Below are 18,802 nucleotides of genomic sequence, written 5' to 3' on the forward strand. Positions count from 1 at the left end.
GTGGTTCTCCCTGCTTGAGACGCAACAGCAGTCTGTCTGTCTGTCTGTCTGTATGTCTAGCCAGTAGAGGCAGCAACACAAACATACACATGGGCAGACAGACAGACAGATGGGACACCCAGACAGCCAACCATGGGTTGGGGTGAAATGCGCCACACCAGTCAGATGTCAATAGACATAATGTGCGTGGGTGTGTGGTACTGTGGTACATGTTCTTAATCATGTGTCAAACAGCAAAATGTCCCCACTATTGACACTATGACCCCCAATCTGCCCATCCATACTGGCATCTACATTCTACAATATAGACAATATAGATCATATGCCTATGGCATATTTTGCCAAGGTACCCCCGCCCGGCGCCCCCAACACACACACACCTCCCATTCCATTCTCGAAATTCAGTCCCATCGTGCCTCAGTTCAACAATGGCTGGCAGTGTTTGCAGCCACAACACAGCTACTGTAATGAACAGAGATGGAGAGACACAGAAAGAGATTGGAGGAAGACAAGGCAGAAAGAAAAGGGGGAGAGAGAGAGAGAGAGAGACACACAGAGACAGAGAGAGAGAAAGGCTGGATCTTTGCCATATCCTTCCTGTTGTGAGCTAATGAAGCAAGCAAAGGTTTGGACCTACTTCAAGCACCAACGCGCACACACACACACACCCGTAACAGTTCTGGCATTGTGCATATAGTGCACGTGCTTTGTGACGACTTCTAATGTGTACACACCTCCCACACAATACAAACCCAACAACAGCCATGCCCCCCCAAAAGCACATAGGCCTATCGTTGCTATCGGGACTAGAGAGGAATCAGTGCTATTGAACACCCTTTGTTGTGTTGTTTCGAAAATATTGAACCAATACCTCAACTCCATTGGACCCTCAAACTGTCTGCTAAAACAGCTAACTCCACCACCTCTACCCCTCTCATGCAGGTAATGGACAATAAAGTCACAACACCAACTCTGATGGGGCAGAATTGCTTTGTTTTCAAAATATAAGGTTTTCTTCATTTCATGAAAGTTTTATATTTTTCATTTTCTGAAAAATTAACATTTTGGAGTTAGGTGGTTTCTTCCAGACAGCAGAGATATGCCAAATTGAAGCCTTTCACCTGGTCCTGTGTGTTGTGGGTTCACAGGCAGACTTCTGTATAAAAGGGGTGTTGAGGAGAAAAGGGTGGAGAGAGCATGAGAAATGAGGGAGGTGATGGCAGGACAGAAGAAGAGGAAGATAGAGGTGGTGGTAAGATGTGGTGGAGAGAGGATGAGACAATATGGAGGAAATGGTGGAAAATATAGATACTGTACAGGTTCTATGATTTTCTACTGAAGATTCTGGAGGAAAATTAACAACATGTTTGGGGAGGGCTGACGTTTCTTTATTATCATTACCTTCAAAACAAAGAGAAACTAAAATTGCCCACCAGTAAACTACTCATCCACTCAGATATGTCATTTTTAAATTAAATTACATAAGCAAATGTGAAAATAAAACACTGAGGGCTAAGGGAGACATTGTCACAAAACCCTTTTTTTTGTTTCCAAAAACATGTTTACGTGTCCCTTCATACTCCAGTGTGAATTCACCCAGTTGGCATTTCAATGATTTCATAAGTAAGCAGGTTTCATTCTTTTCAAGATGGAATATCAGGATGGCAGGTTCAGTTCCGCAGCCCTGAGGGAGGTTTCTCCAAGAACTTCAAAGCACCCACGACACCAGACATGGCTTTGATCTGTTCCAAGGTGTTTGGGTGGGTGTGAGACACCCAGTACTTTGAACCATTCAGAAAACCTAAGCCCAGTGTTCACATTCATTTCCATAGTATTTATAAAGTGCTTTCCCCATTTTGTCTTCATTTTATCCAACCTGGTCAAAAGCAGGTATGATGTGCAAGGTGACCGTAAGGCACTGCAAAGCGAGCCCAACAACCAGCTTAGAGAGAAAATAAACCAAAAGACATCAGGCAGATTTGTTTTGGGGCACCAAAGGAAGGAAAAGAAAAGAAAAAAGAAAAGGAAAATAATAAATCATTCAAGTAATTTTCTTAAGTGCTAAAAAGCTCAAGCATCTCAGCTCAGTAAGAGCTTAGAAGAAAAGGCTTACGCTTTACATCAGCAGTGTACTACTGTATTATACAACTCAGATTTTCTCTTTGACATGAAGTCAATTCCTATATGCTGTTCAAGTAAGATTAGATGGAACCGATGTAGGTCCAAGGTTTGAAAGGATTTTATATATTACATTTCTATTATATTAATTGTGTAATGCTCAGGCTCATTTCATGGCATCATTCATTGTAAACATTGCTAAGGCTGAAGAAATATCTAACTCCTCTCCACTTCAAGTACATTAAGCGATGGCAGTGCTTGTCAAATGAAATGGTCGATAACAAATGACAGCTGACAGGTCCGTTTGCCTGCCAGGGCGGGGGGGGGGGGCAATGGCATCGATCCGTCGCTGGCTCAACCAGTAGTCTAACAACTAATTTAGTGAACTTCACTGTGATTGGTCAGTTGTCATCTTGGTAGAGTTGAGAAAGGACGAGTGGACCGAAAATGATCAGACAAATTCCCTCTGAACGCGCTGTCTCTCTCTGTCTCTTAGTGACGCGGCTCCTCCAGAGGTCTGAAGCTTTCTGAAATCCTCTTTCCAACCATCCTCCTCCTCCTCCTCCTCCTCTCCTTCATCTTTGTTTTTCAGCAATTTCTTCCTCTTATGTTTGTGTGTCTTCATCTCTCCCTCCTCCAGGCTCTTCTGTTTCTTATGCTTCTTGTGTTTAGTCTTTTCCCTCGTGCCGTCCTGGCTGGTGGGTGACCTCTCTCCCTCCTCCATCTCTCCCTCTCCAACCGCCTCTCTTCTGCCTCCGCTCCAGTCTCTCCCTTTGTTCCAATGGTCACCTCTCTGCCAGCCCTCTCCTTTGCCTGGCTTGGGTCTTTCTCTGGCCAGTTCCTCCTCCTCCTCCTCCTCCTCACTCTGGCTGAGGTCGGGTAGGAACGATGCAATGTCCATCGCTATCACAGGCTGTGACACAGCTCTCTCTAGGTCCCCCTCCGTCTTTCTATCCCTCTCCCTCTCCCTCTCTCTGCCCTTTGACCTCCCTCTATCTTGGTCCGCCTCCTTCGCCCTGTCCCTCCCTTTGTCTCGCTCTGTCCCTGGGGCCCCAGTTCTGTCTGTGTTCATCAACGTGCGTGTGTCTGAGCTCTGGGGGCTGGCAACACTCCCAAAAATCCTGTCCCAGGATCTCCAGGGATCTCCCTGATCATCTTCCCTGCCCGCACACGAGGCTTTTTCCCAGTGGTTGTCTCGCCCGGCTGACCCCTGTCTCACCCGGTCTTCCTCCACTTTATTATTCTTTATTACGATCTGTGTTGAAGCCCACCCGGGCCTGCTCTCTCTGGGCTGGTTGGGTTCTGGCCGTCCCTGGAGACCCGTGGGGGACTTGAAAGGGAGCAGGTCTCTCTCCCTACTCGTGCTGTAGGAGGGGGGCAGTAGGGAGTTGTGGGCTGAGCGAAGGGTACCGGGAAGTCCATCAGGAGATGTGTGATGGATTTTATGATCTTGATGAGGAGAATAGTTATGACGATTGTGGTATTTCTGGCCTTCCTCTGGGTCTACGGGTTTGTCGCGGTGAACGTTCGGAGTAATGTAATGAGGAACTGTCGGAGTAATGTAATGAGGAACTGGTTTGGATCCAGCAGAATGGCGAGGAGAGTCTGCATACGAGGAGGAAGAGGAGGAGGAGGAGGAAGAGGAGGATGACGATGACGACGAGGAGGAAGAGGAGGAGGTGGAGGAGCAGCGTTCCTTCTTGCTGGCTCGGTCAATCCATTGATCCTGAGCACCCTCTTCCTCTCTCCTCTTTTGCTCCGAGCAGGTCGAAGAGGAGGAGTAGTGAGTGGAGGAAGGAGCTTTTATGTGTCGGTCGGGGGCCATTTTGCTGCTCTCCCTCTCTCTGTCGCTCTCCTTCCCTCTCTCGCTGCTGCTGCAGCACTCTCTATCCCTTGTTCCGTCTTTGAACCACTCTCTGTCCTTTTCCTTGGCTCCGTCTTGCTCCCTCTCCGCCGTTCTCTCCCTCTCTTGTTCGATGGCTTTCTCCCTCCCTCTGCCAGCAGGGGAGGAGCTGGCTTTAGCCCCTTTACCGTCAGGTCTACATTTAGTGTCAGATCTAATTTTACAGTCAGGCCTGTCTTTACTGTTTGACCTAGTTTTGCAGTCAGGCCTGTCTTTACTGTCTGATCTAGTTTTACTGTCAGGTCCAGCTTTGCTGTGAGATCTATCTTTACTGTCAGGTCCGCCTTGGGCGTCAGATCTAGACCTACTGTCAGGTCTTTCTTTACCGTCAGATGTCATTTTACCGTGAGCTCTGTCTTTGCTGTCAGGTCCAGTTTTATAGTCCGTTGTATCTTTAGGATCGGATCTAGTTTTACTGGCAAGTCTGTCAGTACTGTCTGGTCTAGTTTTGTAGTCAGTTGCATCTTTAGGATCAGGTCTAATTTTTCTGTCAGGCCTTTCCTTACTGACAGGTCTATCTTTGCTGTCGGGTCTATCTTTGCTCTCGGGTCTATCTTTGCTGTCGGGTCTATCTTTGCTCTCGGCTCTATCTTTGCTGTCGGGTCCAGTTTTACAGTCAGTCATATCTTTAGTGTCAGCTTTAGTTTTATTGTCAGATCCATCTCTGCCACCAGAGGGAGCCAGAGTCCTGTCTGAGTGCAATAGAGGGGCGGAGCTCTTCTCTTTCTCCCTCTCTGGCCTCTCCCTGATCTTATGTCTCTCCTGCGTAGTCGTCGTCTCCGTCTCCCTCGGTCTCTTGGCCTCACCCTCCCTGACCTTTGCCATGGGGACGGATAAGGGAGGGGCCATGAGGCCACTGGGCTGAGCTCTGATCTCCCCCTCTTCCTCTTCATCAGATTCTTCTCTGTCCCACTTGGAACGGGGCATCTAGGGGAGAGATATGGATAGGGGGAAATTGGTGTGATTTAGACAGGGCTGACCATTCTGTTGCCCCACGAATGATATGTTTGTGCTGCCCACATCGCCCTACCCCCCCCCACCCCCTTCCACCCACATTTGTTTGTGCTGCCCCCTCCCGACGAGAGCACCGCGTTTCTGCATGCAGATCGACTACTTTCGCCGTTAGATTTGTCCTAATGTTGGTACTAAATAACACAAATTCCAATACCTAAACTCTCGGCCACTCGCTCACCTCACACTCCAGCATGGCGGTGTTACAGTGAAATTGGTGACCTGCCAAAATATGTGACCATCTTGTGGACTTCACATAACTTACATGGAGGCCTTTAAATACGTGGCCTAAATACCGCCAAGTTGAACTTGGCGGTAAACAAACCGCAATGATTTACGTTCGTGATTTACGTTCGTGATCGTGTAGACATCACATAACGTCACGATTGTCACATATTTCAGCAGGTCACCAATTTCACCGTATTGGAATTTGGCTCTAAACTCACTGCCAGACCGAGCGGGCGGAGCAGAGCCACATGGGCAGTGGGCACGCATGCAATTCGAGGACGCACGCACGGGCGGAGAACATTATTATTATGAGGATTTAGACATTGCTCATTGCAGAGCAAAAGGAATGGAACGTGTGGTAATTCACCTGTATAATGACTATTTCGTCCTCAGCAGATCTGTCTTGGGAGTATTCCTCCATAGTCTTCACCACTGTCTTCCTGTGCTGGTGTTCGTCCCCGAGCACGCCTCCTCGACGCACTGGACTGCCCCCTGTGGAGCTGGTGCTGTCAGGCAGACAGGACGCAACGGAAGGCTTCATTAATTGTGAAAAACATTAGTACAACCTGAGCTCATTCACACACACTGAACTTATTCCGATAAAATGTTTTCATTGTGTAAAAGGTAGGCCTCATTATTGGAGAATGTAACTTAAGAAAGCTAAAATTGAAGTACGTTGGCAAGAAAGAAACTCAGGCTAAACCTGCATCGCTAGGCGTTCCAAGCAGAGGTTCCGGTTAATAAATAAATTAAGTTTAGTCTCGCTACCGATACAAGATGGATACCAAATTATTATTATATCAAACAAAATGATTATACCAAACTAAACATATTTGTAAGAGGGGAATCATTTTGGAGGTGCACCGGCGCTCTTGGTTAATGCCATGGGTGTAATATCTAGACTGGATCAGAAAAGCAGAAAAGGAGTTGATCCCAGTCTGGGCTGTATCTGAAACCATTCACTACTAAAGTGAGCTCATCCGATATCTATTTGACAGTTTGACATTACATGTCTCTAGAGTATACAAGGGAGTAGCCTAAGTATCACACCGTGTGAAGTGAGGGGCGCTCTTATCATCGTACATTGTCATGCCGATTTGCTCATCCACATATGACGGATATTCTCCATTCATTCATTGTTAACGCAAATTTAATGTTTGTGTAAGACGAAAATCTACACTAATAGCTGAATATAGCGCCCCGTCTCCTCTCTTTTTCTTTCAGTGCATGGGTCCACTATAAAATTGTACTATACATTCAGACAGCACTACAAAATGATGAACACACAATAGTGGACAGTGAATGATTTCAGACTCAGAATGGTTAAGTTGTATTATCACCCGTCGGGTGAAAACCTCATATATCCTAAACTTAGGGATGTGTAAAAGTGACTAAAATGAAAATCGATTGATATATTTCTATTAGTAACGATTATTCGAATAATCGACAGAGTAATTGATTAATAAAATATAGATCGATATATTTCTATTAGTAACGATTATTTGAATAATCGACAGAGTAATTGGTTAATCAAATACACGATAATCACAGAATAATCGATGATTTAATTATTACTCGTTACCTAGTAATAAATGAATGATAGTTAACCTCATGAATCCTAGCCTCCCTGGTCTGGGCATGTAACAGACAAAATCAATTCAATGAGGACCCTGACCTGGCATAGTCCACTATGTGGTCTTCTGGACCCTTTTCTGGGTCTGGATCCCTCTGGTGACTCCTGCTCCTCTGTGCCTTGGGCTCATACGACATATTAGACTCCTCCCCTCTGCTCCTCCTCCTCCTCTCAGCTCCCGCCATCTTCTTTCCTTTTCGTTTGGACTCCATCACCATCTCCTCCTCTCCCCTCCGTCTCGTCTCTCCCTCCTCCTCCTCCTCCTGCGCTTCACCAGCTCTAGGTTTTGATCCTTCCTTCTCTTGTCCTTCAAATTCCTTCCTTTCCCTCTTCTCTCCTTCCTCCTCTCCTCCAGGGCCTCTGCTCCTCCTGCTGTCCTCTCCCCTCTCCTGCGTTTCAGTCTTGTCCAACACACCCTCCTCTGTTGCTCTGGCACTTTTGTTCTTTTGTCCGCCTCCGATAATGGCCCATAAATCAAGGTCTTCGTCCCCAAAAATATCGACGTCAAAACTCTCTCTTTTCACTTCTTCCTCCGCCTCCTTTGTATTGATCGCCCCACGCATCGGTCTCTCCTGTTCCTCTGCCTCCTTTATATTGATCGCCCCACGCATAGGTCTCTCCTCTGCCTCCTTTATATTGATCGCCCCACGCATAGGTCTCTCCTCTGCCTCCTTTATATTGATCGCCCCACGCATCGGTCTCTCCTCTGCCTCCTTTATATTGATCGCCCCACGCATCGGTCTCTCCTCTGCCTCCTTTATATTGATCGCCCCACGCATCGGTCTCTCCTGTTCCTCTGCCTCCTTTATATTGATCGCCCCACGCATCGGTCTCTCCTGTTCCTCTGCCTCCTTTATATTGATCGCCCCACGCATCGGTCTCTCCTCCGCCTCCTTTATATTGATCGCCCCACGCATCGGTCTCTCCTGCCCCCAGCTAGATCTCTCACTCTTCTTTCCCGCCTTCTCTCCTTTGGGCATTTCTTCAAACATGGTCTCCTGTTCTCTGGCCACCTCCCTCTTTTTATCGCTTTTGAGCTCCCGTTCTCCTCCTCTGCTCTCCTTCTCCCATTCCTCTCCTGCAACGGTATTCTCCTTCACTTCTCCTCCTCCTCCTCCTCCAGCCGAGGTCTTCCTCTTGTCCCCCCGTCTCTCGCTGTCATCCTGCTTCTTTTGTTTCACGTCCAGGTTGATGTTGATGCTTATTTTCTTCTTCTGAGGCGTCACCATCACCCCTCCCTCCCAGATCTCTCTCTCCGTTAGGGGCTGGGCCTTCACCCACTCTTTCTTCTTCTCCTTCTTTCGTTTCTCTCTGTTCGGTGGACTCGAGGAGAGACTCTGGAGGGGTTCCACCTCCTCGTTCAGAGACTTGTCATGGCAGATCTCCTCGGAGACACTCATCTCTTTCTCCCTGCTTTCCCCCTCCTCTTCTCTCGTCCTTTTCTTACGCTCAGACCGACTATGGTCCGGAGCTTGGCTACCATCAGGCAGTCGGTCAGCATCTCTACCCACCCTGCCTGCCTCTGTCCTGGGCGTGTCTCGTCGCACCGCCTCCCTGCCATGCATCGAGTCAGGACCTTCTCTCGTCATTCTCCGTCTGTGCTCTCCCTCACCGGTCTGTCCCATTTGTCTGTCCTTATGACAGCCATCCTGATGGTCTGCAGGTTCCACCGGTTTGACGGGAGGAAGGGCTGAGGCATCGTTGGTGATGGGTTCATCACACAGCGGAGTGCTGCCGCCATGGCTGACTCGTCCAGCGGTATCAATCCTCTCCTCCTCGTGGACGTTGTCAGTCGACTCTGAGGCACTGGGGAATGACGACGAAGAAGACTCCTCTTCTCCGGCCCCTCGACCGTTCTCCTCCTTCGTCCTCCTCATGTGCTTCTTGATTTGCTGGGCATCGAGGTCAGCGGTTGTCTCGTTGGTAACAGTCACAGAGAGTTTCGTGAGCGGCAGGTGGCCGTACTTTGCGGCGCACCTCTGCTGGTAAGTGGTCGTTGGCCTGGCCACGTCTCTGGGAGGCGGGGAGGAACTGCGTCTGCTTCTAGACGAACGGGCGTGCGGCGGGGAGGGGGTGTGCCTCCTCTTGGAACGCCTGTGGCCAGACCTGTGGCGGGAGGAGCGCGACGGGGACGGGGGGCTGCATCTCCTCTCTCCCCGAGCCTCCCTCCTGTCGGGGGGAGGAGGCGGCGGCGGCATGGGGAAGAGCGGCGTGAGGTGCTGCAGGTGGCTGAAGTACCTCTCGTACCACTCCCTGTACTCCCGCTCCCACTGCCGGTGGCGGTCGTGGTCCCTGCCGTCGGAGTAGTGGTGGTTAGCGGCCGCTTTCGTGTTCCTATAGGAACCGCCCGCAGAGTGCCTCTGCTGCTCTGTTTCCGGCCAGCTGCCTGGCGGGGGTCTCCTGCTAGGAGGAGGCTGCTGCTGCTGCTGGTGGTGGTGTTTGTCGTGGCGTTTGTTGCCAGAGTGCGTTGCCGCCGCCGGCAGCGGTGGTGATTTAGACCTGGAGTGGTAGCTGCCCCGCTGGGACGACGAGGAGGAGGCTGTCGTCGGGGAACGCGACCGCCGGTAGCCGCGGGGAGGAGGAGCGGGGCGACCGCCGCCGCCGCCGCGTGGAGCTCGGCTGGCGTGCGCCCGCTGACGGGAGCGAGATCTGGGCCTGAAAAGAGACCACGATAAAGTTACAAAAAAACGGGAAAAAATACATTATATTTATTAATATGAAAAAATATATTGAAAATATGCAGTATAATGTAGAGCTCCAGAGACGTGTTTTATCGTAATCACTCGGACAGGGTCGGAATCGGCCGTATCCCCCGCGGATCTCGGGTCTGTCAATCATTATGTGTAATCCGAGTGGATCCGAGAAGACCCGTAGGATACTGTGTGTGTGACGTGTGTGCTGTGACGTGTGTACTGTCTGTGCTTTTTTTGTTGTTGCAAATGTTAATAAAATATTCAATCAGTGTGTGTGTGTGATTGTGTGCCAGTCTGACTGTAGACTCTCTCTCTGTTCGTTGCATGTGCGCTCATGCTGCACAGCGCTGCAGAGGAAAAGAAACCTGAAAAGTGTGATAATTTAGGCTGACCTAGGATCAGGTTAGTGTTGCAGCGACATGAACGGCTGTGTTACTTGTGTGATGATTATGCTGGTTTAGGATCAGCAGCGCAAGGCAAGCCCCGTCCTGGTTTGCCTTGCGCTGATTTGAATGAAAACACCGGCGTGCAATTATATAATTATACTATATCACGATCACGGATCCCGACAACAGTGTTGACCTCAACGAGGTGAAAGCAAACTAGCAAAGCTCAAATTAATATATTGGGTTAAAGCAAGTAAGCAACCATGACAACTCTCCTGTGTATCCCCACACGTGGGAGCAAAGTAGGAGCTTATTATTATTATTAGTGTATTGAGTGTCGTGCCTTGTTAATTCAGCCAAGACCGGCATATGCACCTGCTAAAACTCTGATTGTGTCTAAAAAACAAATTATCCGCTTGGTTAATTTTAAATGCCTGCACGCTGAGGAGAAGAGAAGAGTCCCTCTCTCTACGGTCAAAGACCTTCTTCAGGCATGGATGCCTGAAGAAGGTCTTTGACCGAAACGTTGCCTTCAAATAAAGTTTGTATTGCAAGTGCAGACGGTGTGCGGGTCTTTGTGTACTTTATGTGCATTCTTCTGAGTATATTGAGCCCTGCCTACGCACCCGCCGTGCATAAGACTTTGTTGCCTATATGAGATGAGATGACATGACCTCTAGCCTAAGGGACAATATACTGCATCATTGCAACCCCCCTCCGCAAGATTTGGTGGGAGTGGTGTTTAATTAGGCAACAGCATAAATAAAGCATGCAGACACTCATGAATGTGTGTTATTCTGATGATACATGGCACTAGGCCTTCAACAGAAGACATTAAAAAAAAAAATGAAGTTGCCATAACACCTGCATCTGGTGGTCCTGCCATGGGACGGTGAGGGAGATCTAGAGCGGCTGTAGGAACGTGAGCGGGAACGAGAGGAGCTGGAGCCAGAGTACGAACGAGAGGATGAGCTGCTGCGGGACGGACCTCGATGTGGTGACCTGAGAGAGAGAGGTGGAGAGAGAGAGAGAGGGAGAGAGAGAGGGAGAAGAGCAAGAGAGAGAGAGGGGGGGGGGGAGAGAGAGAGAGAGAGAGAGGGAGAGGGAGAAGAGCAAGAGAGAGGAGGTAAAAAGAGAGAAATGAGGCAAAAATTACCCCAGGTCATAAACTGCTCCAAGATAAGCAAACCTATCCTATTGTGACCGTGGACCACCGAGGCATGATTTTTTTAACCGCGACCAGAATCTGCCGTAAATAAAGCAGATTCTAAAACAATAGAATCGGAATCTGGGATTAGAATCCGGGATAAAAGGGTGTTAAGATTTCGGCTATCGTTCAAGTCGACAAGGGGGAACCTTTTTACTGACTGATCAACCACTTCCGGTTTATCGCCTAGACACTAGACCCTGATAGACGGTAGTATGGCGTGATCTAAAACTGACTCACTGACTGTGAACATGTGTTTGTAATATGGTATGCCTGCCAGATCTTTCTAGCATATTCAATATTTCAGTGCAAGGCATGGAGTTGCACTGCTCGTCACAATGCTCTTTACAACCAACAGCTAACATGCTATAAACTATGTGCATATCTGCACAATTGAGCAAGGATTCCCAACATGCATAGAAATATGTACCTAGCTTCACCAGTAAGTGGCAGTGCATAATTATAAATAAGATGATATGGGTAATTAAGCTGGTTATTACTTTGACATGCCTGCTTTGCAGTTTATGAAAAAGGCACAGTGGTAGGCTCAATTTCCATAAGGTTGCATTGTACAGTATGAAAATGTCAACCATTTCATTAAAGTGATTCAGACTGAGAGATATTGTGTACCTGGAGTAGGAGCGTCGTCTCTCCTTCTGGATATTCCTGTATTCCAACAGCTCTTTGGCAAAGTCGTTGGTCATGTCCTCCAGCTTGGATTTTTGCCTGGGCACACGGCTGGAAGGACGGCTGGAAGGACTGACAGACACACGTACACCAATACAATTGAATTGAATTTGCTGTTTCACACATCTGAGGTGCCAAATGTGAACATGAATAAAACATACGTGAACACGAGAATTCTAAAAACCAATTTTCTGCCACAGACGCTTAACCGATGGCCTGACAGTGGTTTGGTGTGTCACCGCAATATGGTAGTGAAACAATACAATATTTGGACAACAATAGCCTTGCATTCCTATCTAATGTAATGACACCTCCATTCACCTTTCCTTCAGCCTCCTCTGGTGTCTGTAGAGCTGCTCCTTCGGGATGAGGGGACGAATGTTAGAGGCGGGACCAGCGGAGGACAGTGAACCTCGGAAGGGGGTCCCGGCGGGAGTGGGGGGCGCCCACGGGGTCACCATAGGGGGGGGTGGGTAGCTGGTCAGAGGAGGAGGAGGCTGATGTCCTCCGGGGGGATAGGGGGGGAAGGTGGAAGGGAAAAAGATGGGTGGAGGTGGAAAGGAGGGAGGATGGGCAAGGAGGGGAGCTGGGGATGAGGAGGAGGCGGAGGAGGAGGGGGGGGCTTGGGGGGGAGGGAGGCGGTGGTCATCGGAGTGGTTCCAGCTACGGACGGGGTGGTCCGTGGTGGAGGAGGAGCTGCGGAGAGACCAGACGGAATACATCAGAAAGGAAAGAGGTTGGCCACATACTGTATGGAAGACAAATACCTGAACATGCACGCACACACACAGTCACACACACACACACACACACACGCACGGCGTACACAAACACAAACCTCTCCCAGGTGGGTGGTGGGCCAGACTGTCTGAGAGGTGGACCTGTGCATTCAGAAGAGAAAAAGAAAATGGTTGAATAAAAACCTTCCCTCATAATCATCTTCATTGTTTCTTCATTTCTTTTCCTTTTCTGCCTTTATTGATAGTATCAAGTGAAGATGGACAAGAAAGAGGGAGAGAGAAATGCAGCAAAGGTCATCATGAACGGGACTCGAACACGCGACACGCTGTCAGGCCAAAGCCTATATGTGGCATGCGCCCGGACCACTTGGCCAGCGGGCGCCCCTATCATTGTTTCTTCTAAGACGAAAGGAATGTGGATTGTTTGGCCACCGTGTTCACTTCCTATTGCTTTCGGTCGGTTGTAATGTCATTGAGCTATGCAAATAAGCTTCTTCTATGGTTGCAGATGTGATCCTCCAGAGGCAAGTGGATTTAGCGCCTGAGCTATACTTAGTTGTGCATTGTGTCATGTACCAAAAATAGCAAATCTGCCCGCTCACAACGTGTGCATGCTGCTACATGTTGTGAGCTTGTAGATCAGATATTTTGAACCACACACTGCTTGTATGTGGTTCGTCGGTGGTTTGTTCAGTCGTTATCTCACCTGATGTTGACGGCTGTAGGTTCAGACCGGTTGACTGGGGTTGGCCTGCCATTGGAACTTGGTAACCCTAGAAAAATAAAACAACAACAAAAAAACAGGCATTTAAATTTAAGACATTTAAAAGAACGGACCACACAGACGTAGACACTGTACAAATCAAAGTCTGAAAACGGACTGCATTTACGCAACTACAATTTTTGAAAACGAAAATTGTGGAAGTGTGAAATTGACAGAAGCAGTGACTGCAGCAATACTAATGGAACACAGATAAGAGATGCCGCATACATTACAGAAAGCATGGACTGCTAGAAAAGGTACCACTGCAGTCAGTGCAGTGTGATAATATCCAATATATATTGTATCTGACTGTGTGCACATTGTACGGTGTATTGTGTGTGTGTGTGTGTGTGTGTGTGTACTTACCACAGGTAGAAGTGGTGAGGAGGAGGCACTGGGTGCGTCTGTAGCAGAGACCACGACAGAAGGGACAGTGGCAGCGGTAGCCATGGTAACAGCCGTCTCCGCCTCAGCATCTCTGGAGAAAGATTGCACCGACACAATTAACAGTCACACTTTCACCGTGTCCAGATCCATGTGAATTCATACGGCCACAGATTGCATGGCAATACAGAACATGTGTCAAATACAAAGGGAAAGATTATTCAGTGGGCTGGGATCCAAAAAGTGGCCATGGGATGTTCTCACAGGGTTATTGTGTTGTCGGGTATATTATACATTACATACATTCTAATTCATTCTGTAGTTCATTATACACATTTGTGTGCATGCTGTGTGTGTGCGTGTATGTGTGTGTGTGTGTGTGTGTGTGTGTGTGTGTGTGTGTGTGTGTGTGTGTGTGTGTGTGTGTGTGTGTGTGTGTGTGTGTGTGTGTGTGTGTGCGTGTGTGTGTATGTGTATGTGTGTGTGTGTGTGTGTGTGTGTGTGTGTGTGTGTGTGTGTATGTGTGTGTGTGTGTGTGTGTGTGTGTGTGTGTGTGTGTGTGTGTGTGTGTGTGTGTGTGTGTGTGCGCGTGTGCGCATACATGGCAGGTGTATCCAGGTGATTGTGCTGGTGCTGAGGGGAGGCAGCAGGTGTGCTGTAGGAGGAGGAGGGGCCTGTTGCTATGGGTGGAGTTTCACCCATCTGAGCCAGGGGAGGGGTGTCCGAGGGTGGCGGGCGGGGCATTAGAGGGTCCTACGGACGGAATAGAATGCGTTATAGAATATGTTATGCCACTGGTGACACTCAAACTGTTTTTCTCCTTTCCCCACTCTGCCACTCGGGTTGAAGAGCATTTCGCTGCATCGCTGCACAGTGGATGTCTTCCCACCACCTCGGCTAGGGCTTCTCTTCTTCCCAGGTAAGTTCTGCCTGCCCCATCTCACTATTTCCATGGACAACTCTCTGGTGGCTTCTGTTCCTACTGCCAGGAGCGAGCCTGGGACTTGTTCAGAGGGCAGTCAGCTCTCATTCAAGGCATACATTGCTTCGCTTATTCGCACCTGTAGTTTTACACATTGTTGTCTCCACCAGGCCGAAGGCTTGGTGGAGTATGGTGGAGTATGTTTTGCACTCCGTCCGTCCGTGTGTATGTGTGTCCGTCCGTCAGTTTACAGCTAATCTCCGGCCTGAGGCCCGGCAGATGCTAACACACTCTGCACACACACTCCCTGGATGCCAATGATGAACATCTGCCCTAAATTCTTAAGAACGGCCTGTTATAGCGCCACCATGAGGCTGATTTATGCTAAACGCATTTCATTACATTACCCGTACACATTTTAACCATACATCACGCGAATCGGTATACACTATCTCTATAGTCATGTGATCAACACGGATCTGCACCATTTCCAATATTCTATCCCGATTGGCTAAGATTGCCTTCCAAAGCTTGCAGGATTGGTCCGTTTCGAACAAAAAACGAAATGCCACAAATCATGAACACAGCGTGCAATTTCCGTGAAATTATACATGCACATTCATGGCAGAGGATGAAATGCCACTTTCTTTTCTTCAAATCAGCCTCATGGTGGCGCTATAACAGGCCAATTCCTGTTTTTACCTATAACTGCACCCATCTGTGTACAACTTTGTATGCACTTTCGCATCTGCCTGATCATATAGCGCCACCATGAGGCCTTTTTCTTTACATTACTTGTACAGATTGTATCCATCCATGGGGCACCTTTTCTAGTCGACATTGGTAAGATTAGACCCTTCCTCGTCCAGGAGTCTGTCTACCCAGCTCCTTATCCAGGCCTCAGTCATCTCAGAACTTGACAACTGTAACTCCCTCCTTACTGGCCTCCTGGCATGCTCACGCAGACCTGAGACCGATTTTGAAAAGGCCATCTAAAACCTATAAAGCAGTTTTATGAAAGACACCCTAAAACCCGAGGTCTTTCATGAGAAACTGCACGGAATTGAATCTGGATATCCGGAAAGTTATCGAAAAACGACTACAAAACTACAAGGAGACGTGCATGCGGCTTCAGAATGCAGCATGCCTGGTCTTCAATCAGCAAACATAATGCTCCCTCCATTGGCTAATACTGATGCTGGCCTACAACTACAAGGAAACCATAAACATGACACCCCCATTCTTTCAAAACCTGATCCAACCCTACAAGACCTCCCCACAGGTCAGCAAAAACAGGAAAGCTGTTTGAACCTTCCCTAAAACACTTGGGACAACGCTCCACATATCCCAGACTGTGGAACAAACTCCCCCAACTGCAGACTCGCTCCCAATTTTCCACCATGGAAGACTCACCTCTCCCGCTAGCACTCGACTCTATCTGTACCCTTCCTGCCTTGATTGATGCTAGCTATTGACCAAGATATGGCTACCATGCAGACATGTCTTGGCCACTTTAGGCCAGTCAAGCTAAGATTTGACCCAAAATAAATTGCAATAGTAATCATTCAAGGTTTTTTATGATTCTTAGGGTCATCCAAATAAAATTCAAGGGTTGAAAGTTTCAAATTTGAATTATGCTTTAAGTAGCATGTGACATGTCAAACTAGGGCTTATTCATGATTCTGGATCAATTGCAAGCATTAGTTCTGCACGAAAAACACTCTACTAAAAACGGCCATAGCCGTCTTCACAAATGTGATGAGATTCTACTTGTTCTCATTTTTAATTGTATTTGTATTTTTATTGTATTTGTCTTCTCCTCCTCCTCCCGCCAAAAATAGCATTTGAATTATATGAAAAACAGTTCAAATCGATCTCCTCCCGGGATCTTTGTTCAAAATGCACGGAAATTTCTACACATGAACCAAAAAATTAAAAAAAATCACAAGAAAGAATTACGCTTTTATGAGCTAATGAATATTGCTATAATAAAAATTACATGCCCAAGTTTTAAGTGGTTAATTCCTTCACCGCTCTATTTTGTTCAAGATTTGTTACACATTCAAACAGCTGCTAATAGTTAATTACAGATACTCAAAGGGTAAGTCTTAAATTATTATCACACACACTGTAATTATTTCTCAACAGCTTCAATGACATGGGTCTGAGGCTGTTATTCTTTGTCGCAATCTAATCCTCCTGCCAAACCCAAACCTCAAACATTGTCATTAGAAGCCTCCAAGTGTTATTGTGACATTAACCTGCTGGCTGCGGCTTGGCTGGTAGGCCCTCGGGGTTCGCAACTGTGAGGACGAAGGAGGGGTAGGGGCGGGGCTCGGCGTGGGAGTCAGGTTGGGCGTTGTGGTTTGGGACTGGGAGTTACTAGCTGGTTTCTTCTGGTTCTTGGCATAACCGCTTTCATTCTTGTAGTTGTTCACGGTCTGTGAGGGAATAGATGGCAAAACAAGGATATTAGAATGGATTTAGGTTCAAAGGCTCAACCCAGCAGCTAGCAAATGTGGGCTTTAAGAGGTTCTAAATGCCACGTCAGTTTCAGTTTATTTTCATTTATAGTGCAACATCACCCCAAGGGGTCTCTGTGCACACACAAAATACAATAAAGACACATCAAAAACACAAAAACATAGCAGCAAGAAAACACAGTAAAAACGTAGTAAATCATCAATAAAAGAAAGATTACAGCACAGTATTTTAAAATCACAGGCAAGACACTGTGAACATAATAGTTTTCAATGTCAAAACATATCCATCAATCCACCTTTCCTTCCATTCATCCAGGGTCCAAATTTTACTTTTTGGCCCAAATGCCAAAGGAAGGAAATCTGAGATGTACCAGCAAAAAAAAAAATTAATGGCCATAAATGCAATTATGTGTGAGCAAATTAATCTCCAGCCTATACACTAAATTATAAATTATGAAAAGATTAAGATCGGATTCAGATTAAACATTTATTTTAAACTTGAAGCATCAGCGTCGCTGGAATGCAGACCTCCTCTGTGATTCTTGTGTCTCCTTTTTTGCTTTTGATGTATTCCAAATAAAATAAAGATGTTACTGGGAATCTCATCCAGGGGGGAAATTGGGCCGGACACTAAAAGATTATGTGCCAGTAGGCCGGTAAGAAGAGTCCATATTATAACCTGCCACGAGCGCATGTCCAGCAACAAAACAGTGGCAACACATGTACTAACATTAGTTCAACATAAGTGTTGTAGTAAGTTTTCTTATAAAGTGCTATCTAGTAACTCCGGCGGGCCGCAACGTCGAGTGCGCATGCATGCACGCACTAGACTGGTTGTTTAAATGTGCTATACAAATAACCTTTGCCTTACCTCTGCTGTATGTACTGTATACTCATTGTATACACATTGTGTGAGAGTGCCAGTTCCCAAAATATATAAGCTAACAACTAATATTTTTACTGTACGTTAGTTCTTCAACACTGGTGACCATTGCACTATGGAGAATAAATTGGATTTTAGTCCTCACTCCTCACTACTAGACTCAAACTGTCAAAGCCTTGTACTTCTGTCTAGACTGTAGATGGTTGAGAATACATGACTTTAGCTGCGATTGATCGGTCAGCTGGCGATATCATAAGTCAGGGGTTTGCAACGGATTGTGAATGAGGGACCACCACCCTTACTTAGAATCAACCTGGGGACCACTGCTGTGTTGGGTGGGGATCAGTGCTTTTGTAACACTTGCTGTGCATCCCATGTTTATACTTTCCCACTGTTTCTCAACCAGTGGTCCATTGATGACTACTACTAATTTCCTAATAATAATGACTCAACCAGACAACCCGGCGCACTTCCCGCTCTTGAGATTTATATATCCCCTTTTCTGTTGAATTTTTTGACTTCCGACTTGTCAGTAAATGACTACATGGATGTGTCATCATAGGTCACTAGGTCATTCACTTCACGGTTTTGCAACTAGTAGAAATAAAATTAAACAACACATCCTACATTACTAAATGCATGGTCAGGGGCCACATGCAATACCTTCACAGACCACCAGTTGTCCACGGACCACCTGTTTGATTGATTGATTGAAATATTTATTAACAGTTTGTAGAATTTACAGTACATTTTAAGCACAA

At 47.2% G+C, this 18,802-nt stretch overlaps 1 protein-coding gene across 1 annotated transcript in view; it reads right to left on the reverse strand.

The window, feature by feature from the left end:
• Positions 1-1,366: 1,366 nt before the first annotated feature.
• LOC310869627 (uncharacterized protein) overlaps positions 1,367-18,802 on the reverse strand; it is a 28,191-nt gene continuing 10,755 nt past the window's right edge. Inside the window, exons 10-20 of the mRNA XM_083780457.1 lie at positions 16,937-17,116; positions 14,355-14,506; positions 13,736-13,847; positions 13,313-13,379; positions 12,705-12,747; positions 12,188-12,562; positions 11,810-11,938; positions 10,837-10,974; positions 6,936-9,548; positions 5,628-5,766; positions 1,367-4,948 (exon numbers count right to left, since the gene is read on the reverse strand). Of these exons, the coding sequence (XP_083636583.1) occupies positions 2,570-4,948; positions 5,628-5,766; positions 6,936-9,548; positions 10,837-10,974; positions 11,810-11,938; positions 12,188-12,562; positions 12,705-12,747; positions 13,313-13,379; positions 13,736-13,847; positions 14,355-14,506; positions 16,937-17,116 (6,327 nt within the window). The 3' untranslated portion in view covers positions 1,367-2,569. The remainder of the gene's footprint in view (positions 4,949-5,627; positions 5,767-6,935; positions 9,549-10,836; positions 10,975-11,809; positions 11,939-12,187; positions 12,563-12,704; positions 12,748-13,312; positions 13,380-13,735; positions 13,848-14,354; positions 14,507-16,936; positions 17,117-18,802) is intronic.

Source organism: Protomyctophum parallelum (genome assembly GCF_964188405.1).
Source record: "Protomyctophum parallelum genome assembly, chromosome: 13".
Taxonomy (NCBI): domain Eukaryota; kingdom Metazoa; phylum Chordata; class Actinopteri; order Myctophiformes; family Myctophidae; genus Protomyctophum; species Protomyctophum parallelum.